This window comes from Chaetodon trifascialis, chromosome 6 (assembly GCF_039877785.1).
Source record: "Chaetodon trifascialis isolate fChaTrf1 chromosome 6, fChaTrf1.hap1, whole genome shotgun sequence".
Lineage (NCBI taxonomy): Eukaryota > Metazoa > Chordata > Actinopteri > Chaetodontiformes > Chaetodontidae > Chaetodon > Chaetodon trifascialis.
Genome location: NC_092061.1, coordinates 9555216 through 9574183, shown reverse-complemented (window position 1 = coordinate 9574183; position 18968 = coordinate 9555216). Strand labels below are relative to the sequence as shown.

Here is an 18968-nt window from a genome sequence, read left to right as displayed (position 1 = left end):
TTTCCTCGAGCAGCAGGCACTGAAGACATGGCGGAGGACACGCCACCAGCGCCCACAGCGGGATTCGAACTGGGGACCTTCTAGCTGTGAGGCGACACTGTTACCACTTGTGTAAAGCCAGTCATGCAGCACATCATTTTATTCATATTTTACACCTAACTACATTACTAAAGTCAGTCTTGTAAAGTATTTACCAACCATGACTCATCCTGACTGGGTCAACATATATAAGCCCACAACTATATCACACGTTTAAAAATATCGTAGGTAAAGGGTCCACTGCCCCCTGCTTGGAACAGAAATCTCTCTTTTCCGCCCCGTCCCAAGCCCCCCCTGGGCCCCGGGCCGAGAGCGTGTCGCCCTCCCAGCCCCCCCAGAAGCTCCGCCCCTACATGTACCGTGTTCCCAGAAAAGCTGTGATGCTAATAAACTGTAGCTCTGTAAATACACTGAAATGCTAATGGGATACAATATTTAGACTGTAATTGCAGGTAGTCAACATTAGTTCCAGTTTATTTAATTTATACAGCACTTTAAAAGCAAACAAGTTTTGCACTTAAGTACGTTAAAATGACAGATACATATGTATACACATATAAGCATAAAGGCATAAAGTGCATAACAGATGAGGAAAAAGCAAGATTAATATCGAAAGGGTTAAAACCCAAGGAATCAGATAAAAATAAAAATGGGTTAAACACAATTGGACATCAAGCATTAACAGACTTGGCCTGTGTAACGACCTCTGGCAGGCTATTCCAAAGCAGAGGAGCAGCAAAAATTTGATACAAACACAAAGGAATCATTGTAACGTACTTCCTGTTCGATTTTTAATAGCATGTAGCAGATTGACCAAGCGGGTGTTTGAATACAATAGAGTAGGCGGCTCCTGTCACAGCAGGTTTTTGCATTATTTCACCATCTCATACAATCATTAAAAGGCCGTTAGTAGACTCTTAACACTGTATATCACTGTACACCTAAAATAATAAAGGTAGTAAATTATAAGTTAGTACTGTGTTGCATGCTTTCAGTTGCTACTGTTTGAAATCGCTCTGATCATTTGGGTCTGAAGAAATTCTATATGTTGACTGATGGTTAGAGAGATGCAATATAGAGAGTGCCGACTGTGCAGGTAGGGGTGTGTCTACTTTTATTAGCATTTTCTGATATCTGTATACATTTGTTTGTGGCTTGCAAGATCTCCATTTGTTGTAAAATATGTCAAATGTTTTACTTCATTAAAGATGTGTTCCTCCCCAATGGTCTTTTAAAAAAACATGCCATACACTACAATGCACACTGCATAATAATGAAAAGTACCCAAACAACAGTGACTTTTGGTTTTACTAATAGTATTGAATCACATTGAATTAATTTGCCCTTTTTTAGATTGAACAGCAAAACAAATGTTCATTAGCATCAGTGAAGTGAATACAAATGAATCATCACTGCTTTAGTCATTTTGCTTTAAGTCATTTTGCCTTCAGTCCATGTGGAATAGTTCATATCAGCTACACATTTGGACACTAAACATTTTCCCTGTTCTTTTTGATACAAGTGCTCAAACTCTGTCAGGTTTCATGGGGACTGTGAGTGAAGAGTCATTTTGGCTACTTACACTGACATTGTTTTGAAGTCATTCTGTGTAGGTTTGCCTTTATATTTGAATCATAGTTTTACGGGAAAATAGATCTCCTCCCTGTTGCTGTTCTTGTGCACACTGCACAAAGGACTTTTTCCTTCTGGCCTTTTTAGCAGATCCATGTAAATGACCGACTGATGGACAGCTATGAAATTACCAGATGTATTTGTGGATTAACAACAATAGGACTTAAACAGATTTTTTAAAATTAACTTTACCAATTTACTGTTTGTTTTTTTTCTCATCACTTTGGCTTTTATCACACGGCAAATACAATTTGAAATATTCCTTTGAAAATTGTTTTATTTCAATCTTTCATAGCAGAATATTCTCCAATACCTCTCACGTAACTCAGCCAGTGCCTTTTGTCTCAGATACCTCTCCAAGCAGTGGACAGCAATGGGATCTGTGTCTATGTCAAACTTATTGGCAAACAGGTGGTGCTGCTCAAGCATCCACTGCAGGTCTCCAGCACCATACACACATACTGACCTGACGTGGTTACCTTGACACTCTGGGTACACCGCCTCCAGCGAACCCTGTGACCCCTCATGCCCATGCCACTTCACCAGCCGTGCAATCGCATTCATGTCAGTCATGTCATATTTGTGGTTGGGCCATGTTGATCCAGGAACACCGGGCATTCGTTGAATAGTTGCCCAGATGAACTCATCAGGACTGTAGGTATCTTTTGACCACTCGATCAGTGCCTGTATTCTGGTGTCCTCCAACACGCTGCGGACGTAGCCTCGGTTAACCACAATGTAGGCATTTCCTGACAGGATGGGCAGGTTGAATGGAGGTGGCTCCTTTGCCTTCCCTGTCCCCTGAGACAGTTGAAATTTTCAATTATTGTAATGGTGACATCATTAAGGTCAATCTGAACATGTAACACATGAGGAAAGCAGTACCTGGATTTGTCCATTAACTATCTGGTGAGCATTTGAGAACCTCCACTTCTTTCTTTCAGGCATTTTTTCTGACTCCAAGCTGTTGCGACCCCTCAATGAATGCAACATCCTTACAATCTCCAAGTTGGTTTTCAGAGGGAAATCCTGGCCACAAAGGTTGATGAAGTATTTCCATTTTGTGCTGGCGTTATACAGATCAGCCATACAGTTAAGATCAGCCTGGACGCGTGGCCAGGCAGCATAGACCACGTTCACAGCCTGGCTGACCATGAAGACATTTGGGAAACAGGAAGTAATGGCCTCGATGGCAGAGAAGACTGAGGCCTCTGATTTTTTGTCCACATGGACACAGTAAATATTTTGAGGTGCGTAGATGGCTCGCAGCAGTCGCTCAAAGTTCTGCACCTGGAGAATATGGCAGAAAAATTAATTCAATCCTAACTGTGTATATTTCATGTATTCATTGTATTTGCTTTATTTTTGGACCTATCTAAAGGGGCACTCCAGCAATTTCCTATTGCTGTCATATTTGGCAGCTCAAAAAGACAAGAAAATGCAGAACACTCATCACAGCTGAATCTCAACAAACCACCAACCAAGCAACAATTGCAGGAGCAAGCAGAGTCAAAATCCAAAAAACGAAGAGATACAAATTACCAAACAATAAAAACTAATAACAATTGCTCTTCCATTAATTTGCAAGACTCACAAGAGACACTCTTAAAAATGTTACAAATTGAAGCAGCAGAGGCCATCTTGCCTCCAAAATACTCACTTCTATCAAACTCCACACCTCCAGTTTGAAATGCAGCTGTTTTCAGTATTCATTCTGACATTTAAACTGAACTTCATGTGTAAAATTGGTGCAATGCTTCTGTAATTAATCATTAAAATGAATTGTTTAGACCACTACTACACTGTTTTTAAGGTGTAGTTGAACTTGTATTAGAATTTGCGTACCTTGTGATGCACAACTAGAGAGTAAGCCAGAGGGAAGTCCTCTTCTTCTTGGCTTAAGGGGAATGGTATGTATTTCCTGCTTTTCCTGAATTTCCTGAAAATACATAATATTGGACAAATATCACAGGAGATACATGCTGTCTAACATTTCTGTTAAATTCAGTACATTAAATAATTGCTGAGAGTAATACATCAGACACCTGTGGTTTAAAGCAACACACCTGCAGTCTTGGGTTGCATTGATATAATATTCATTGGGGATCTGAACACTCTTGTGGAACTCTCTGCTGGTGGAGAGCAGTTTAGCCTCCGCCAGTGCCTCCTTCTCTCCCTGCACGATTGCTGAACAGTTGTACACGTCCTCTCCACCATCATCAGCATCTGTATACTCCAACCAGCTGTACCCAAGAATGTAGGTAGGATCCCAGCCTGTTTTGTGCTGACTGAGTAGGTTAAGCATCCACAGTGATCCCAGTACAACAACACTGAGCACCAGGAACAGCAGCAGCAGGCGTCCTTTCAGCAGCCTCATTATTTGAGAGGGGAACTTCAACCAAGATGCTTTTACAATGTGATTTCTGTGTATATTCCAGCTGCCTTTAAATTCCTTTTATCAAGTCACTGATTTATTTTTCTCTCTATGACACACTATGTCTTTACCTGACCTTCCTGAGTCATTACAGTAAACCTGATTTATTTCAATTTAAAAGCTAAGCTAAAAATGTGTTATCTGGCACATTATAGATGATTTTGTTGTTATTTCCATGCATGACTATAAACCGTTTCTGGAGTAATGTTGTGTATGTGTAAATAAGTTACAGTAAACCTGATTTATTTCAATTTAAAAGCTAAGCTAAAAATGTGTTATCTGGCACATTATAGATGATTTTGTTGTTATTTCCATGCATGACTATAAATTGTTTCTGGAGTAATGTTGTGTATGTGTAAATAAGTTCCACTTATTACAGACCCAGGCAGGTTAGTCACTCCATACGTTATTGCCCCTGGAAACAAAATAAGAAAAGTGATGTTGGCATACTGTACATCAGTTGTTTAACCAAACATATCAGAACTGCCAAGTATAAAATTTAATGGTGACAATAAAGCAAAGTTCATGGTTCTGTGTAATAAATACTGTCTTAATGGTCTTTGTATTTTAAAGGAAAAGCAATCAAAAATGCATTTTTGAAAACATGAGCACAAAAAAAGAAAAAAGAAATGGCAAGATAGAGATAAACACAAGGGAAACTAAACCTTTCGGTCCTCTTAAGTAAGCGACGTGAAATACTGTATTTTTCCGGGCCCCGCCTGGAGAAGGAACCGGCAACCTTCTTGCTGTGAGGCACGCACACTACGTGCGCCACTGTGCAGCCCGTCAAATAGCATATGGACAGGAAAACAATAAAAATGCTCAAAGCTATGCCTCAAGTGGGGCTGTAATATCCATTATACCACGAGGAAACAGTAAATAGTGGTACTGAATTCTGTGAAGATGACAGAATGAAAGTCAAACAGTTCTAATGGGGGTGTTTTGGTTTGGGCAGTTAATCACCTTTGCTGTCTCACATTGACACACACATACATTTATGGAGATATTCCATGGACTTCCATTCATATCCGGGAGAATTATCCAAACCATAACCAAAACCACTGCTTGCCTAACCCTAACCCTTACCCTAAACTCAACCCTGGTCTTCATCCTAAAATTTAATGATTTACATTGTAGAGACCTGAATTTTGTCCCCGTATGGAAGGCGAGTCACTGTGTGACTGTGTAAAAAGACTAGGTAAAGTTGGGTATAGATTGGGGCATTTAAGGCACAAAATTTGGCAACGACATTGCTGTAAAATATAAATTGCTATGTGTCTGATCAAGGATCCAAAAACACTTCCATAGCCATTCTCTATTCCCTGCTCTCCTTTCACAACCATGACACTGTTTTCCTTAGAAATAAAGGTTTTGATTAAAATACTTGCATACAAGATTTGGTCATGTCATAAAAGAACAGTGTGGCAATGTTGCAGGGTGGACCCAAATGCAGGACACAGGCACGAGAGGTAAAGTGAGATTTAAAAGGTATATTGGTAGCGATGGTGGTTGGTAGGCTGGAATGGCAAGAGAATTAACAGGCAAGCAGCAAGCAGACAGATGAGGAATAATGTTGGGCACAAGGAAGAGACATTTAGTACAATGTAGATATGAAACACAAAGAATTGATCACTAACCAGAGTCCTGAAGCGTGTCTCTACCACTGACGGCAAAGCAGATCTACTGTTGATCGGTTGATGGAAGGCAGATATGCAGGCTGGGCAGGTCAGGTGAATTAACCACAATCAAGAGGGAGCTGGCAGAGAAATAAGGGAAGCCACACCTACACCATACACAAATACACAGATGGACAGTGAAAAAAAACCAGTTACCCGGATGTAATTCCAGTTCTGTGAGTCTCTGCGTGGCTCTTCTATTGGATGAGATGTACTCCTTGCTGGGCCCAAACCAACATAGTCCGAACATTGCCAAAAATTCAATAAGCATGGCACTGCCAGAGCATCATGGCTGCCTTAAAACAACACTAGCAAAAGCTGGACGTCATAAAGAACACTTCGGTGCAAGAGATGAGGTCTCCCGAGATAGTGCACCAAGCAGCAAATGGGGCACAGAACTGGCAGTCATGTCTCTGAGAAACGACTGTACAAAGGTGGAAATGAAAGACCAGGGCCAAGCTAAGGTCCTCCACTGACATAAACCTGAAAAGTGGCGTTGAGGATACGTTATCCCTAGTGGCTGCGGGAAGATCACAACCCTTTGTGTCATAGCCTCTGTGGATCACATCATGGCAGATGACCAGCTGGTTGGATTATCTGAAAGTTTCCAATGCACTCTACATAACAATAGAGTGCATGCATTAGGCACAAGGTGTGCAGGTGCTCCACTCCACACAAGCAGACAGATTTGGACCCAGTTCCACTGACCCACTGTCTAAACTTTAAAAGACGGTTGGGCAGACAAGAAACACAGGTCCCTCACACTCTTGGCCGACACCAGAGCTGAGGGGAGCCCCATCTTAAGTGACGGTGCCTCCATGAGGCTCAAAAGCTAACCCACAAAGCTGTTCAGCAATGTTTGGGGGTCCCATTGAGGAACAAAGCATTCAGGAGGGGATGAACAATACCTCCAGTACCACCACACATTACACTATAGCCTTAGAGGACCCTGTTACTCAAAAATAGGATCAAAATAATAATGAAAATAGAATAAAGGAAATACATACATAGAAATAAAATCAAGCTAGAAATAGAGTACAAAGAAAGCATAAAATCAAGTCAAATGCAACTGTCACAGTTCATGCAAGGAATTTGCCAGGACCCAAATGCAGAGTACAAAAGAACAAGTTTATTTTCCAAAAGTAACAACAAAAAATCACCATAAAGGGAAAACACTCGATCCGAGGAACAAAAAATCACCATAAAGGGAAAACGCTCGATCTGAGGACAACCAACTGAAAATCACCTTAAAGGGAAAAAAGTAGCAAATTAAAGTCAGATAAAACACAAGACAAATTACTTACAAACAACCAAAAAACATCCAGGAGAATGCTCAAACTGGAGAAAGACAAAGTACAAAGAAAATCTAGAGGGACTGGAGCAAAACGACGTGAGGCAGGAACAAAGCTCGAGAGCAGGGCACATGAGAGAAGCAATACGCAATACTCTGGCACAGAGGCAAGTTTGGAGCCGGCTTAAGTAGCCGGCTTGATTGCAGGATGAGACACAGGTAAGTCAAATCAACCCTGCTGCTGAGCTGATCGCCCCGCCTCCGTGCACTCAGTCTAGGAGCAGAGGGAGAGAGAGAAAAGGGGTTACTGCTGAGAATCAGAGCACCAGAGTGACACATGACAGCGACATTTCAAAAAACATGCAGCAGTGCATAAGTGTGAGGCAAAGCACAAACATTTCAGGCCAGTATCAGGAAGTCATAACTACTTAAAGCTAAAGTGAAGAGATCAGTTTTTAGCATTCTTGTAAAAATGTTCAACGAGCTGGCTTCCCTGATATCTATAGGTAGTGTGTTCTGGCATAATTGACAAAGGCTGCAACCACAATTTTCTTCCAGCTCATGCTAGAAACCTCCAATAAACCAGTAGCAGATGATTGCATTGCTCTTGACAGCAAATAATAAAGTTAGCAATAAGTTAGCGATGTAGCTAATCCATTAGGAGCTTTGTATACAGGGAGGTGTTACAGTCACTGAGTTGGCTTGAAATAAAGGCATGAATCACCTTTATTCAGTATTTTTGTATTATAAATGGTTGTACTTAAGGTCGTACTTAAACTCTGCCAAAAAACAATCGGCATTGACTTGTATGATCTTGACCATCTGTTTCAAGCCAGAGCCACTCAGAGGGCAAAGGTCATTTTGTTGAACCCTCTCCATCCTCTCCATACAGAGTTCCAGCTTCTTCCTTCTAAGAGAAGGTACTCTTTCCCCTGTAAGGTCAAATCCAACAGATACTTTAAATCATTCATCCCATCCGCGATTAAGTTTTTAAACAGCCTATAGTGGGAACAATACACCTACTAATTGTGATGAATTTTTACTGTATTTATTGTATTATTGTATTATTGCATTGTGTGAGTGATGTGAGATATGTATGCTCTGTTGTTGCAAATCAAATTTCCCTTCGTGGACATTAAAGTTTTTTAAAGTTAAAGTTAAAGTTAAAGTTGTGGAAAAATGATGTTTTTGTCACCTTGTTGATATTGAGACTAGAAGCTTACATCTGAATCTAACATCCAGACTTGTTACCTCAGTTTTAATCCACAGAGTTGATGTTCCCAGATTACTGAATATAGCGTTCCAGGGACTGGTAGGCCCATGCACATTGCGAGCTAGCCTCAGTGTCAAAAAAGGTGATTCATACCTTTATTTCAAGCCAACTCAATGACTGTATTGGTCTTCCTTAAAATCTGAAACATGATTGTTGGGGCTTTCTGTCCATTGCAAATGTGTGAAACTGGAAGCAATCATCAGTAGAGGTGCAGAGGTGTTCCAAAGCCTAAGAGCTGCACTACTGTCTTTTACCACAAAGAGGCAGCACAGATCTTTTTTTCACATTATATCTCACACAAGATGTACTCTTCTCTCACTGCCAACTTCAAATCAAAAAGTCTTTTTCTGGAATTAATATTCAGTGTGTTTATATCAATACAAAAATACACTGGGCATATGTGTTTGCAAGCTTCTCAGTGCTTCCAAAGGAAACTGGACTTCCAAACCTAACCCATCCAAAAGGCTTCTTTAGCTCTTACTGATGGGTGGGGAGTCAGGATCATAGCTCTGCCCAGCATCATGCCAGTCATAAGAGTCACATGAGACAAGGTGTAGCTGGCACAATAGGGGTCGATGGGTGACAATGGGTGAGTTATTGACCTGCACACCCATCTTGTGACCATTATGTGTTTATCAGCTACAGATTAATTTTTCCTCATTGGTAGTTGCATCATCTTTTGGAAACCCTCCCTTGTCTTTTTCTGTGTGTATATACATACATGACAGTGGTCGTGTGACCACTGTCATGTATCAAGTGGTCGTGTGACTTGATTCAATCACTCACGCTGAGAGAAGACAGTGAGAGAAAGCTAGATATCATGAGATAGAGATGATTATGTGTGAGTCTTAGTGTCTGTGTTCATTTGTACTGGTTTCTCTATCATGCCTCTCTTTTTTGTTAGGCCTTATGTCAATCAGAGTCTATTAGAGGGGCTTTGGTTGGGGAGGGGTAGACCAATATGACAAAGCAGGCCCCGCACTGTTGAGCAACTGAAGTCACATAATAAGACAGAAAGGGAAAAAATTTCATTTTCAAAACTTGAACAATAGGTGTCCTCAGTTCCTAAACTCTTCCTGAATTTTGTTTAAAGAGGAGGTGACAGAACACACTGGTAAACGTGCCCCCCATCCCAACTTTTCTGGAACATTTTGCAGCCATAGTTTTTTTTTTTACAAAAACAATAAAGATTGAACATTAATATCTTGTCTTCATACTGAATTCAACTGAATAAAGGTCAAAAGGGATATGCAAATGCTGGAAGATAATAGTCACACAGACAAGTGCACAGCAACTGTAATGTATAATATTATATAATTGTAAGGACACACAAACATTTGTGTTCCCCAACCAAATTAAGTTATACAGTGTTGGGTCATGTTACCTTTGAAAGTAACTTGTTACATGACAAGATTACTGCGCTTGCTAAGAATTATAACTTGAGTATTTTTATGTTACCAAGAAAGAGAAAAAAACATTTCCTATTCCTTATGCATGTTGGTTGGCTGTCCTTTCCACAATCTCATTGGCTGATGCATCAGGGATTTTCTTCTTTGTTTTTTGTGACAACAGAAGGAACAGGGAAATACAGTAAAGCAATCCCTGCTGAAAAAAGTCAGAGAAACCATTAGGCATATTCTATTGGTTTCTAATGGTTCCTGGTGGCTTTGTAATGGTTTCTAATCGCTACTTATGTTTTCCTAATGGTTCGGTTTGTTTCTCTAATGGAATTTTATTATCCCCTACACAAATCTACAGGACTTTAACTGGTCCCTACTAATGGTTCCTACAGGAGTCTTAATGGTTCCTACAGGAGTCTAATGGTTCCTACAGAAGTCTAAATGTTTCCTACAGGCGTTTCTATACCAGTCTAATGGTCACTATACAGTGGTCTAGTGGTCACTACAGGGTGTAGTGGTCTCTAATGGTTTCTAATGTGATGGAGGAACACAGATGTTATAGCCTTCTTTGGCAATCACCTCTGTTTGTAAAATGACAGTAATTATCTGTAATTAAATATGTAGTTTGTTATATAACAGTTTATGTCCATATTTTAATGTTTTTCTCTGTAATTCTATCTATCTATCTATCTATCTATCTATCTATCTATCTATCTATCTATCTATCTATCTATCTATCTATCTATCTATCTATCTATCTATCTATCTATCTATCTATCTATCTATCTATCTATCTATGTGAATGTGATTGGTTAATGTGGCTGTCATCAAAGAAACTGACCAATGACAACTGTGTACGTCTTCTTTTTGAAAACACGTCGGTTTCGGGCGCACAATCATCAGCGCTAGTCAGTTGGTCCACTAGTAAGGCCGCCACGATTAGTCACGACTGTGTCGACTATCAAAATCGTTGACGACTAATTTAGTAGTCGTTTATTTTTTTGAAGCTTTGTTTTTCTCGCAAACTGCCGCTGTACCCTCCGCTGCCTTGTCTCCCTGTCTGTCCTTGATGCACTTACGCAGTAATGGTAATTGGCGTCAGCCGTCATGTCACCGGAAGTTATGCCCGACCAGTATCATGTCTACCCGGTAACGGAGTTCTAAAGTTTGGGAGCATTCTCCAAAGAAAACATAAGCATGTGCAATGCAAAATCTGCAAGGCAGAACTTGCCTCCCATGGCCCACTTCTGACGACGAAGAGGGACAGTCGTCTCGTTAAGCTAACTGGCTACGTAAACACTGAGCTACTTACTTATACTGATAGCTGTAAACGTTAACACTAACGACGACGATTTCATTAGCCTTACCACACATATGTGTTCGCTGTAACGTTCTAACGGTGATATCGTGTTTGAATAAGAAATGTGGTAACGCTAATGTTTTCTATCGCTACGTTACAGTGCTTAAAAAAATACGTTCCTCTTCAATGGACGACTTTGTTAACAAGCCAGTAACATGCGCACCTCGGCAAGCACATGTCCTGACTGTGGACCACTAGTAATGCATTACCTGGATTATTACCTGGATTATTTTACATCTGCTTGGCTTTTTTATTTTTTATTTTGAGCGAATCTGAGTTGTGGAATTTAAACGGAGAACAAAAGGCTGGAGTACGGACACAGTGTACACACAGTGAACTTCACGGTTATAACTGTTATCCTGGAGATATCAGGTAAGAAAACATTTCCCTGTTATTTTCTGTAAATTAATAACCTAACGCAATGTTTGTGTTCATTCTCTAATTCAGAATGATGATGTTTTCAAACTGTTAGGCTAGCTAACTGTTAAGTAAATTAGCTAATGTTACAGGTAACAACGTTAATTAGCTTGTTGTCATGAATCATGGCGTTAATATCTTGAATGTGGTTTAGACGGAGGTTGACGTGTTTACAGGCAGCCAGTCTTTGTCATATCATTAACGTTATGTTACTAACATTGGTTGTTGCTGAGTTAATCTCATTTACTGCAAAGGTATATTGTAACGTTGCTATTGATATTTATGCATTATTGATATGAGCAGCAAAGCACACGTAACATAATTTAGCGTTACAGCTGACGTAACGTTACTTTGCAGTGCTGTAAACCGTTAGCTTGTGTCCACACTTGGTCCAACACAAACTAGCCTTGTCTCCTGTTTGACCAAAAGTTTTATATTTGAACGGTCTGGTTAAACGGACCTTCAAACTGTGATAACACCCAACGTTTTATGAGTAATCCAGCTGGGATTAAGCCCTCACTAACATCTGAATATCAGCGCTGCGTGTGATGATCGATCATTAAATGTCCAACGTGAGGGTCGACAGGTTACCTCATTCTGCATTATAATAAGCCATGTGCTTCTGTTTGTTTGAGAAACGATGGAAGATTCAATGATGGACAGATGAAGAAAGATACATTTGCATCAGAGCAGATTCATTTCATTCGATAAATATCCCTTTTTCATTTAGTTGTCTTTAGTTGTGAAATAAATCTACAGAGGCAACAACACTTGCAGATGATGATGATCATTGTCTGTCATGGAGGACAGCTTGCCTGTCAGGTGGAGGAGTTGGGGAAGAGGAGGATGACAGGCAAGATGACAGATAAACTGTCCTCCATGACAGACAATGACTCCCACCCCCTCCAACACACACTCACTGCACTGAGGAGCTCCATCAGTTATAGGATGCTACATCCAAAGTGTGTGAAGGAGCGGTATCGCAGGTCATTCCTTCCTGCAGCTGTCAGGCTGCACAACAAAAACTGCTTAAAGTAATCTGATAATTTACCTGAAAATCATCTGTAAATTACCTGTGCAATAATCTGGGAAATAATTTGTGCAATAATCTGTGCAATCCGTCCTGTACAACAGTATGCAAATACAATTTATAATTTAAGATAATGTTTATTTTTATTACACTCTTTTGTATATACTTGCTGTTTTTTATCTAATCTATCTTTTACTGGTGCTGCTGTAAATTGGAATTTCCCCTTGCGGGACTAATAAAGGTATATTGAATTGAATTGAATTGAATGTTATTCAATCGGGGCTTTACAGGAGCTACAGATCGCATTTGTTTCGTTCCTTTTTCAGAGCTCAGATGATATTTTCTGCTGTCGACATGTAAATACCATTTTAATGAATATAAAAAATAGATGCTATTGAATACAGGTGCTGGTCATAAAATTAGAATATCATGGAAAAGTTGATTTATTTCAGTGATTCCATTCAAAAAATGAAACTTGTATATTATATTCATTCATTACACACAGACTGATATATTTCAAATGTTTAGTTCTTTAATTTTGATGATTTTAAACTAACAACTAATGAAAATCCGAATTTCAGTATCTCTAAATAGAATATCACTTAAGACTGATATAAAAAAAGGATTTCTAAAAATGTTGTCTCTCAATGTTATGAGAGCCCAGGTTGCTTTGATGGTGGCCTTCAGCTCTTCTGCGTTGTTGAGTCTGGCATCTCGCATCTTCCTCTTCACAATACCCCATAGATTTTCGATGGGGTTAAGGTCAGGGGAGTTTGCTGGCCAATCAAGAACAGGGATACCATGGTCCTTAAACCAGGTACTGGTATTTTGGCACTGTGAGCAGGTGCCAAGTCCTGTTGAAAAATGAAATCTGCATCTCCATAAAGTTGGTCAGCAGCTGGAAGCATGAAGTGCTCCAAAACTTCCTGATAGACAGCTGCATTGACCTTGGACTTAAGGAAACACAGTGGACCAACACCAGCAGGTGACATGGCACCCCAAACCATCATTGACTGTGGAAACTTGACACTCGACCTCAGGCAACGTGGGTTCTGTGCCTCTCCTCTCTTCCTCCAGACTCTGGGACCTTGATTACCAAAGGACATGCAAAATTTACTTTCATCCGAGAACATGACTTTGGACCACTCAGCAGCAGTCCAGTCCTTTTTGTCTGTAGCCCAGGTGAGACGCTTCTGACGCTGTCTCTTGTTCAAGAGTGGCTTGACACAAGGAATGCGACAGCTGAAACCCATGTCTTGCATACGTCTGTGAGTGGTGGTTCTTGAAGCACTGACTCCAGCTGCAGTCCACTCTTTGTGAATCTCCCCCGCAGTTTTGAATGGGTTTTGTCTCACTATCCTCTCTAGGGTGCTGTTATCCCTATTGCTTGTACACTTTTTTCTACCACATCTTTTCCTTCCCTTAGCCTTTCTACTAATGTGCTTGGACACAGAGCTCTCTGAACATCCAGCCTCTTTAGCAATGACCTCCTTGTGCAAGGTGTCAATGATCGTCTTTTGGACAACTGTCAGGTCAGCAGTCTTCCCCATGATTGTGTAGCTTACAGAACTAGACTGAGAGACCATTTAAAGGCCTTTGCAGGTGTTTGGAGTTAATTAGCTGATTAGAGTGTGGCATCTGTATGATCACATACCCTATCTTTAACTAGTTGAGAATTTAGTAGAACAAAGAAATTTGATAAACATGACCCGTCCTGTCTCTGTCCTCTCTGTCTTTGCAAAAGGGAAAATGCAGCATCTGCTGAGATCCAGAACTGCCTTGGGAGTTGCTGTGATGTATTTTGGGGTTGTTGGTTTCAGCAACTCCACTTCAGGCCTTCATTCAACCTGCAGGTAGCACCCTTTTCTATTCTCACTCACACCCAAACACATATTGACACGATATGATTCAGTTACTCAGTGGTGTGAAATATTTTCGGTTTGATCTGAACTTTGGTGTGTGTGGGTTAGGTGGCAGATAACATGTGATTGTGATTAAATATTCATCCATCCATCCATTTTCTGTACTGCCTATCCCTTTCGGGGTTGCAGGTTGATCGCAGGGCAACGTATACAGCAACATATACAGACAAACATTCACTCTCACACTCACTCCCAAGGGCACCTAAAGGCAATCCAAGAGTAACCAGTTAACCTAATGAGCATGTTTTTGGTCTGTGGGAGGAAGCCAAAGTGCCCGGAGATTGATTAGTGGGAATGATTATTTTTACATCATAATGATATGACATTTGTTGGCATCTGTACCCAACTGACATATTTTCTAACATCTGGAAATAAGATTTGTAGGCCGGAGCATCTCTGCATCATTTTTGTCACACATTTGACTGTAATGTCATCAATCAAAAAATTGCAGCTTCTGCAGTTTGAATATTGCACTTGGCTATATTGCGACTTTGATAAGATTTTTATCAATTGTATAGCCCTACCCCTGGTCGCCCAATGCTGTGCATCAGTGTGTATGTGTGTGTGAATGATTAGGTGATTATGTTTATTGCTGAATATTTTATACATTCCCATTTCCAACACTGATAACTGCTAATGATGAGAAACTTGCTTGTGTTTTTTTTAGTGCTGTCAGGCGATTAAAAAAATTAATCTAATTAATTACAGGATTTGTAATTAATTAATCGAATTAATCGCATTTTAATCTCATATCTGCTAAAGGTCCACAAATAAAGAATTTGAATTCTAGGACATTACAAAATTGTAGTGCATGACTAATCAATTGAATACGCCAAGAAGAGAAGATTTGATATCCACATTTTTATTGGTGAAGTGTGCTTCATAAATGAAATTCAGGTGACGCTATCTGAAACGGCTCTTTTAGGCCCTCGTCTTCCACGATTGAAGTCGGCCTGCAATCAGCAGCAACCCACTTTGCGATTGAGTTTGTCAGTTTTTTTCTGTCGTGGCTCTGCTCATTCGTTTTCCTAACTCAGCAAGTGTGGGTTGGCGGAGTGAGCTCACGGTAGCACTAGCGGCACTAGCAGCAACTACATGTTTAGCATGGTAGCACGGTGGCACAAGTGGTAACACTGTCGCCTCACAGCTAGAAGGTCCCCGGTTCGAATCCCGCTGTGGGCGCTGGTGGCGTGTCCTCCACCATGCCTTGGTGCCTGCTGCTCGAGGAAAAAGGGGCATGTTCTCCCCGTGTTCACCCGGGGTTTCCTCCGTAATAACCCCCACTAAAAACATGCAAGAAGATCACCACCTGACCAATGGTGACAAAGGAGTACTGGTCCCCGGGCACGGGCGTCAGCGTTGCCTGGCAGCTGGCAGCCCACCGCTCCTGGTCTGCCGCGGAGGATCGACAGATCGAGGATGATCGAGGAAAAAACTAATTTCACGGAAAAGCACGGCGTGTAGTGCAACTAACACCTTGAAAAAGTACGTTTCTTCTTCTTCTTTAGCGTTTAAATGATAATTCAGGCTGGAGCTGCTACGGTGATAGGAAAATTCTTTTTTACACAAGGTACAAATCACTGCATTCTTGTTAATAGTCCCGTCTTTGTTCTTTTTATAAATAAACCTGCCGTTCAACGGTCCAAGTAGGCTTGCCTCGCTCTCTGGTGTCGCATCCACGTCTGTTGTCACCCTGCTTTTTACTAGTGGCGCAGGTAGGATGCGACCTGGTCACTCAAAGGGCCAAATTTAAAATGCTTGCGCATTGACTTGCCACTCATGATTAATTGCGTTAATTTTTATAGCGCGTTAATTTGCAGCGTAATTAATTAATCTAATTAACGCGTTAAACTGACAGCCCTAGTTTTTTTAAATCAAGCATTTGAACAAGGCTTACAGGGGAGAACAGGCACCCAGCAGAGAGACAAGTCCACCATTAGTAAGTATCAACTGCAGTATATAAGACAAGATATTAATCAATTATTAGTATAGTCAATATAATCCACTATCCTTTACATTGTGACTGAGATCTGTATGTGGAGGCAAATCTGTAAGGCTGAAAGGCTGAAAAAAAAAAGTATTTTGCTGGAAGAGCTGGAAACACAGACAAGTCATCAGGTACAACTCACATAGGCCTCTCAATTGGCTGTCTTTTGCTACACTTCTGCCATGGTAGATCTGCAAATTAAATGCAAATTGAAATCCTACTAGGACTTTTCAGTCAATCTTACTGTGTCCTTTTTCCCTCCCCCACCCCCAGATGCACCAAAGATCCAGCTGATTACTGGCAATTTGGAGGAGGATTCTTCTTTAACTGCTACGTTGCATTGTCACTTCTGGTACAGATTCATTGACCTTTTGTTGTAGTATGTTTTGATTTGACTTAATAACACACTGTATAGTGGGGGTTCTGAATTAAGACTGTAATGCTTGTCCACTAATATTATCAGAACTATGGTATGCAGAGCCCCCAAGGGCAGCTCTTCACCTGTTTCAAAGGTGAAATCATGACCTCAAGTGATAGTACCGCTAACAGACAAGATAGACACATGGAGAAATACAATTTTTAGTTTTTAAGTTCCAGTTCCTTGAATAAGTGGTTGATATTGTCAATTTACATCTGAATACATCAAATAAAGGAGTTGTAGAATAAACAGTGGTGTACATTTTATTTGTTATTAAGTTTCCAACCCCACTTTAATTGAAACAGTGAAAATCTTTAGATGGATCTATTCTGTATTTCCTATGTATGTTTTCAGTTGAGGATATTTCACAGTAACCTTTAACAGGATATTTTTAGTCCTAATTTCTGTTGCAGCAGTAGGTTTCTTATTGCTTCTAAGTAGGTTTCTCAATTTGTTTTTCTAATTTTTTTTAGATCCTAATGGGACCTGTGTTCCAATGGTTTTAGCTCATAATGGAACCAGTAGCTTTCTAATGGTATTACATTCTAATGAGACCTGTAGGTTCCTAATGGTTGTACATCCTAATGGGACCATTAGGTCTCTGATGGTTTTATATCCTAACAGTACCATTAGGTTTCTAATGGTTTTACATCCTAATGGTCCCATTAGATCTCTGATGGTTTTATATGTTAACAGTACCATTAGGTTTCTAATGGTTTTACATCCTAATGGTCCCATTAGGTCTCTGATGGTTTTATATCCTAATGGTACCATTAAGTTCCTAATGGTTTTACATCCTAATGGGACCAGTAGGTTCCTAATGGTTTCTTCTAATGGGGTTCCAATTCCCATTAGTATTAATATTTCATCGTGCTGCTGCTGCTGCTGCTGTTGTTCTTTTTGAAATGATGCACATTGCGTCATGACGTTCTCCGTGTGTCGACACGTTGTCCGTGCGTCGCTGTTTTGATCGGGATATCCCAATTGATTACCCCTGTTTGCTCATGCATGTAAACAGGTTATTCCGAATGTTTCAGAAACCGGAATATTGACCATAACCCGAATATTGACTGCATGTAAACGTAGTGATGGATGATGATAAACTGTCAGAAATCACTCATCCATCCATCCATCCATCCATCCATTTTCTATACCGCCTATCCCTTTCGGGGTTGCGGGGGGTGCTGGAGCCTATCCCAGCTGTCAACAGGCGAGAGGTGGGGTACACCCTGGACCGGTTGCCAGTCGATTGCAGGGCAACATACACAAACAACAACCATTCACACTCACACTCACACCTAAGGGCAATTTTAGAGTCACCAATTAACCTAATGAGCATGTTTTTGGTCTGTGGGAGGAAGCCAGAGTACCCGGAGAGAACCCACGCATGCACGGGAAGAACATGCAAACTTCACACAGAAAGGCCCCGCCCAGGGATCGGGCGAGGCACGCACACTACCTGCTGCCCCACCGTGCCGCCAGAAATCACTCACTCATTCAGTATTCCCTACATAATAGACAGCCAGTAGTCACTCTGAGCTGAACTACTTCATCTCACTATGGTTGGCATTCTGCTCTTACTCTAAAGTGAACTTTATACCTGCCAGCCGTGATAGTTAATAATTAACTCTTAACAGCAGAGCACACATTACACAGGACAGGTTTTACATCACATACTATAGGTCCTAATAATTTCATACTCTTAAGTCTTACCAATAATTACATGCATTCTGCCAGTACACATTGGAAAGTCAGGATACAATATTTCATTATCCACATGTATTAGTGTACATACTGTTCTATGTAGCACTTGACAACAAGATGCAACACCCTTTACAGTCCTATTTCCAATAATATACAAAATACAGTGGAAAGAGCTGATTTACCCCATAACAATACTTGAATGAGTACATTACTCAGATAAACCTGTATGATTTCTGTTTTCTACAGCTCCAAGTTCTGCAGTAAAGTCAAGTATGTGAATAGTCTGCAGGAGCTTGGAGACATCATATGTCTCTGGCTCCTCCTTGTACTTCTAATAGCATTTACAAGAATCCACTGTGCCTGGACCAATAAACTACCAATCAGA

At 40.6% G+C, this 18968-nt stretch overlaps 1 protein-coding gene across 1 annotated transcript; it reads right to left on the bottom strand.

Annotated features, from left to right (window-relative positions):
* Positions 1 to 1947: 1947 nt before the first annotated feature.
* On the bottom strand, positions 1948 to 4048 carry LOC139332142 (beta-1,3-galactosyl-O-glycosyl-glycoprotein beta-1,6-N-acetylglucosaminyltransferase-like). Its single transcript, XM_070963862.1, has 4 exons — positions 3738 to 4048; positions 3517 to 3610; positions 2557 to 2961; positions 1948 to 2472 (listed from the first exon to the last, which is right to left on the bottom strand). Exons 1-4 carry the CDS (start codon positions 4046 to 4048, stop codon positions 1948 to 1950), a joined length of 1335 nt encoding a protein of 444 aa, XP_070819963.1.
* Positions 4049 to 18968: the final 14920 nt, after the last annotated feature.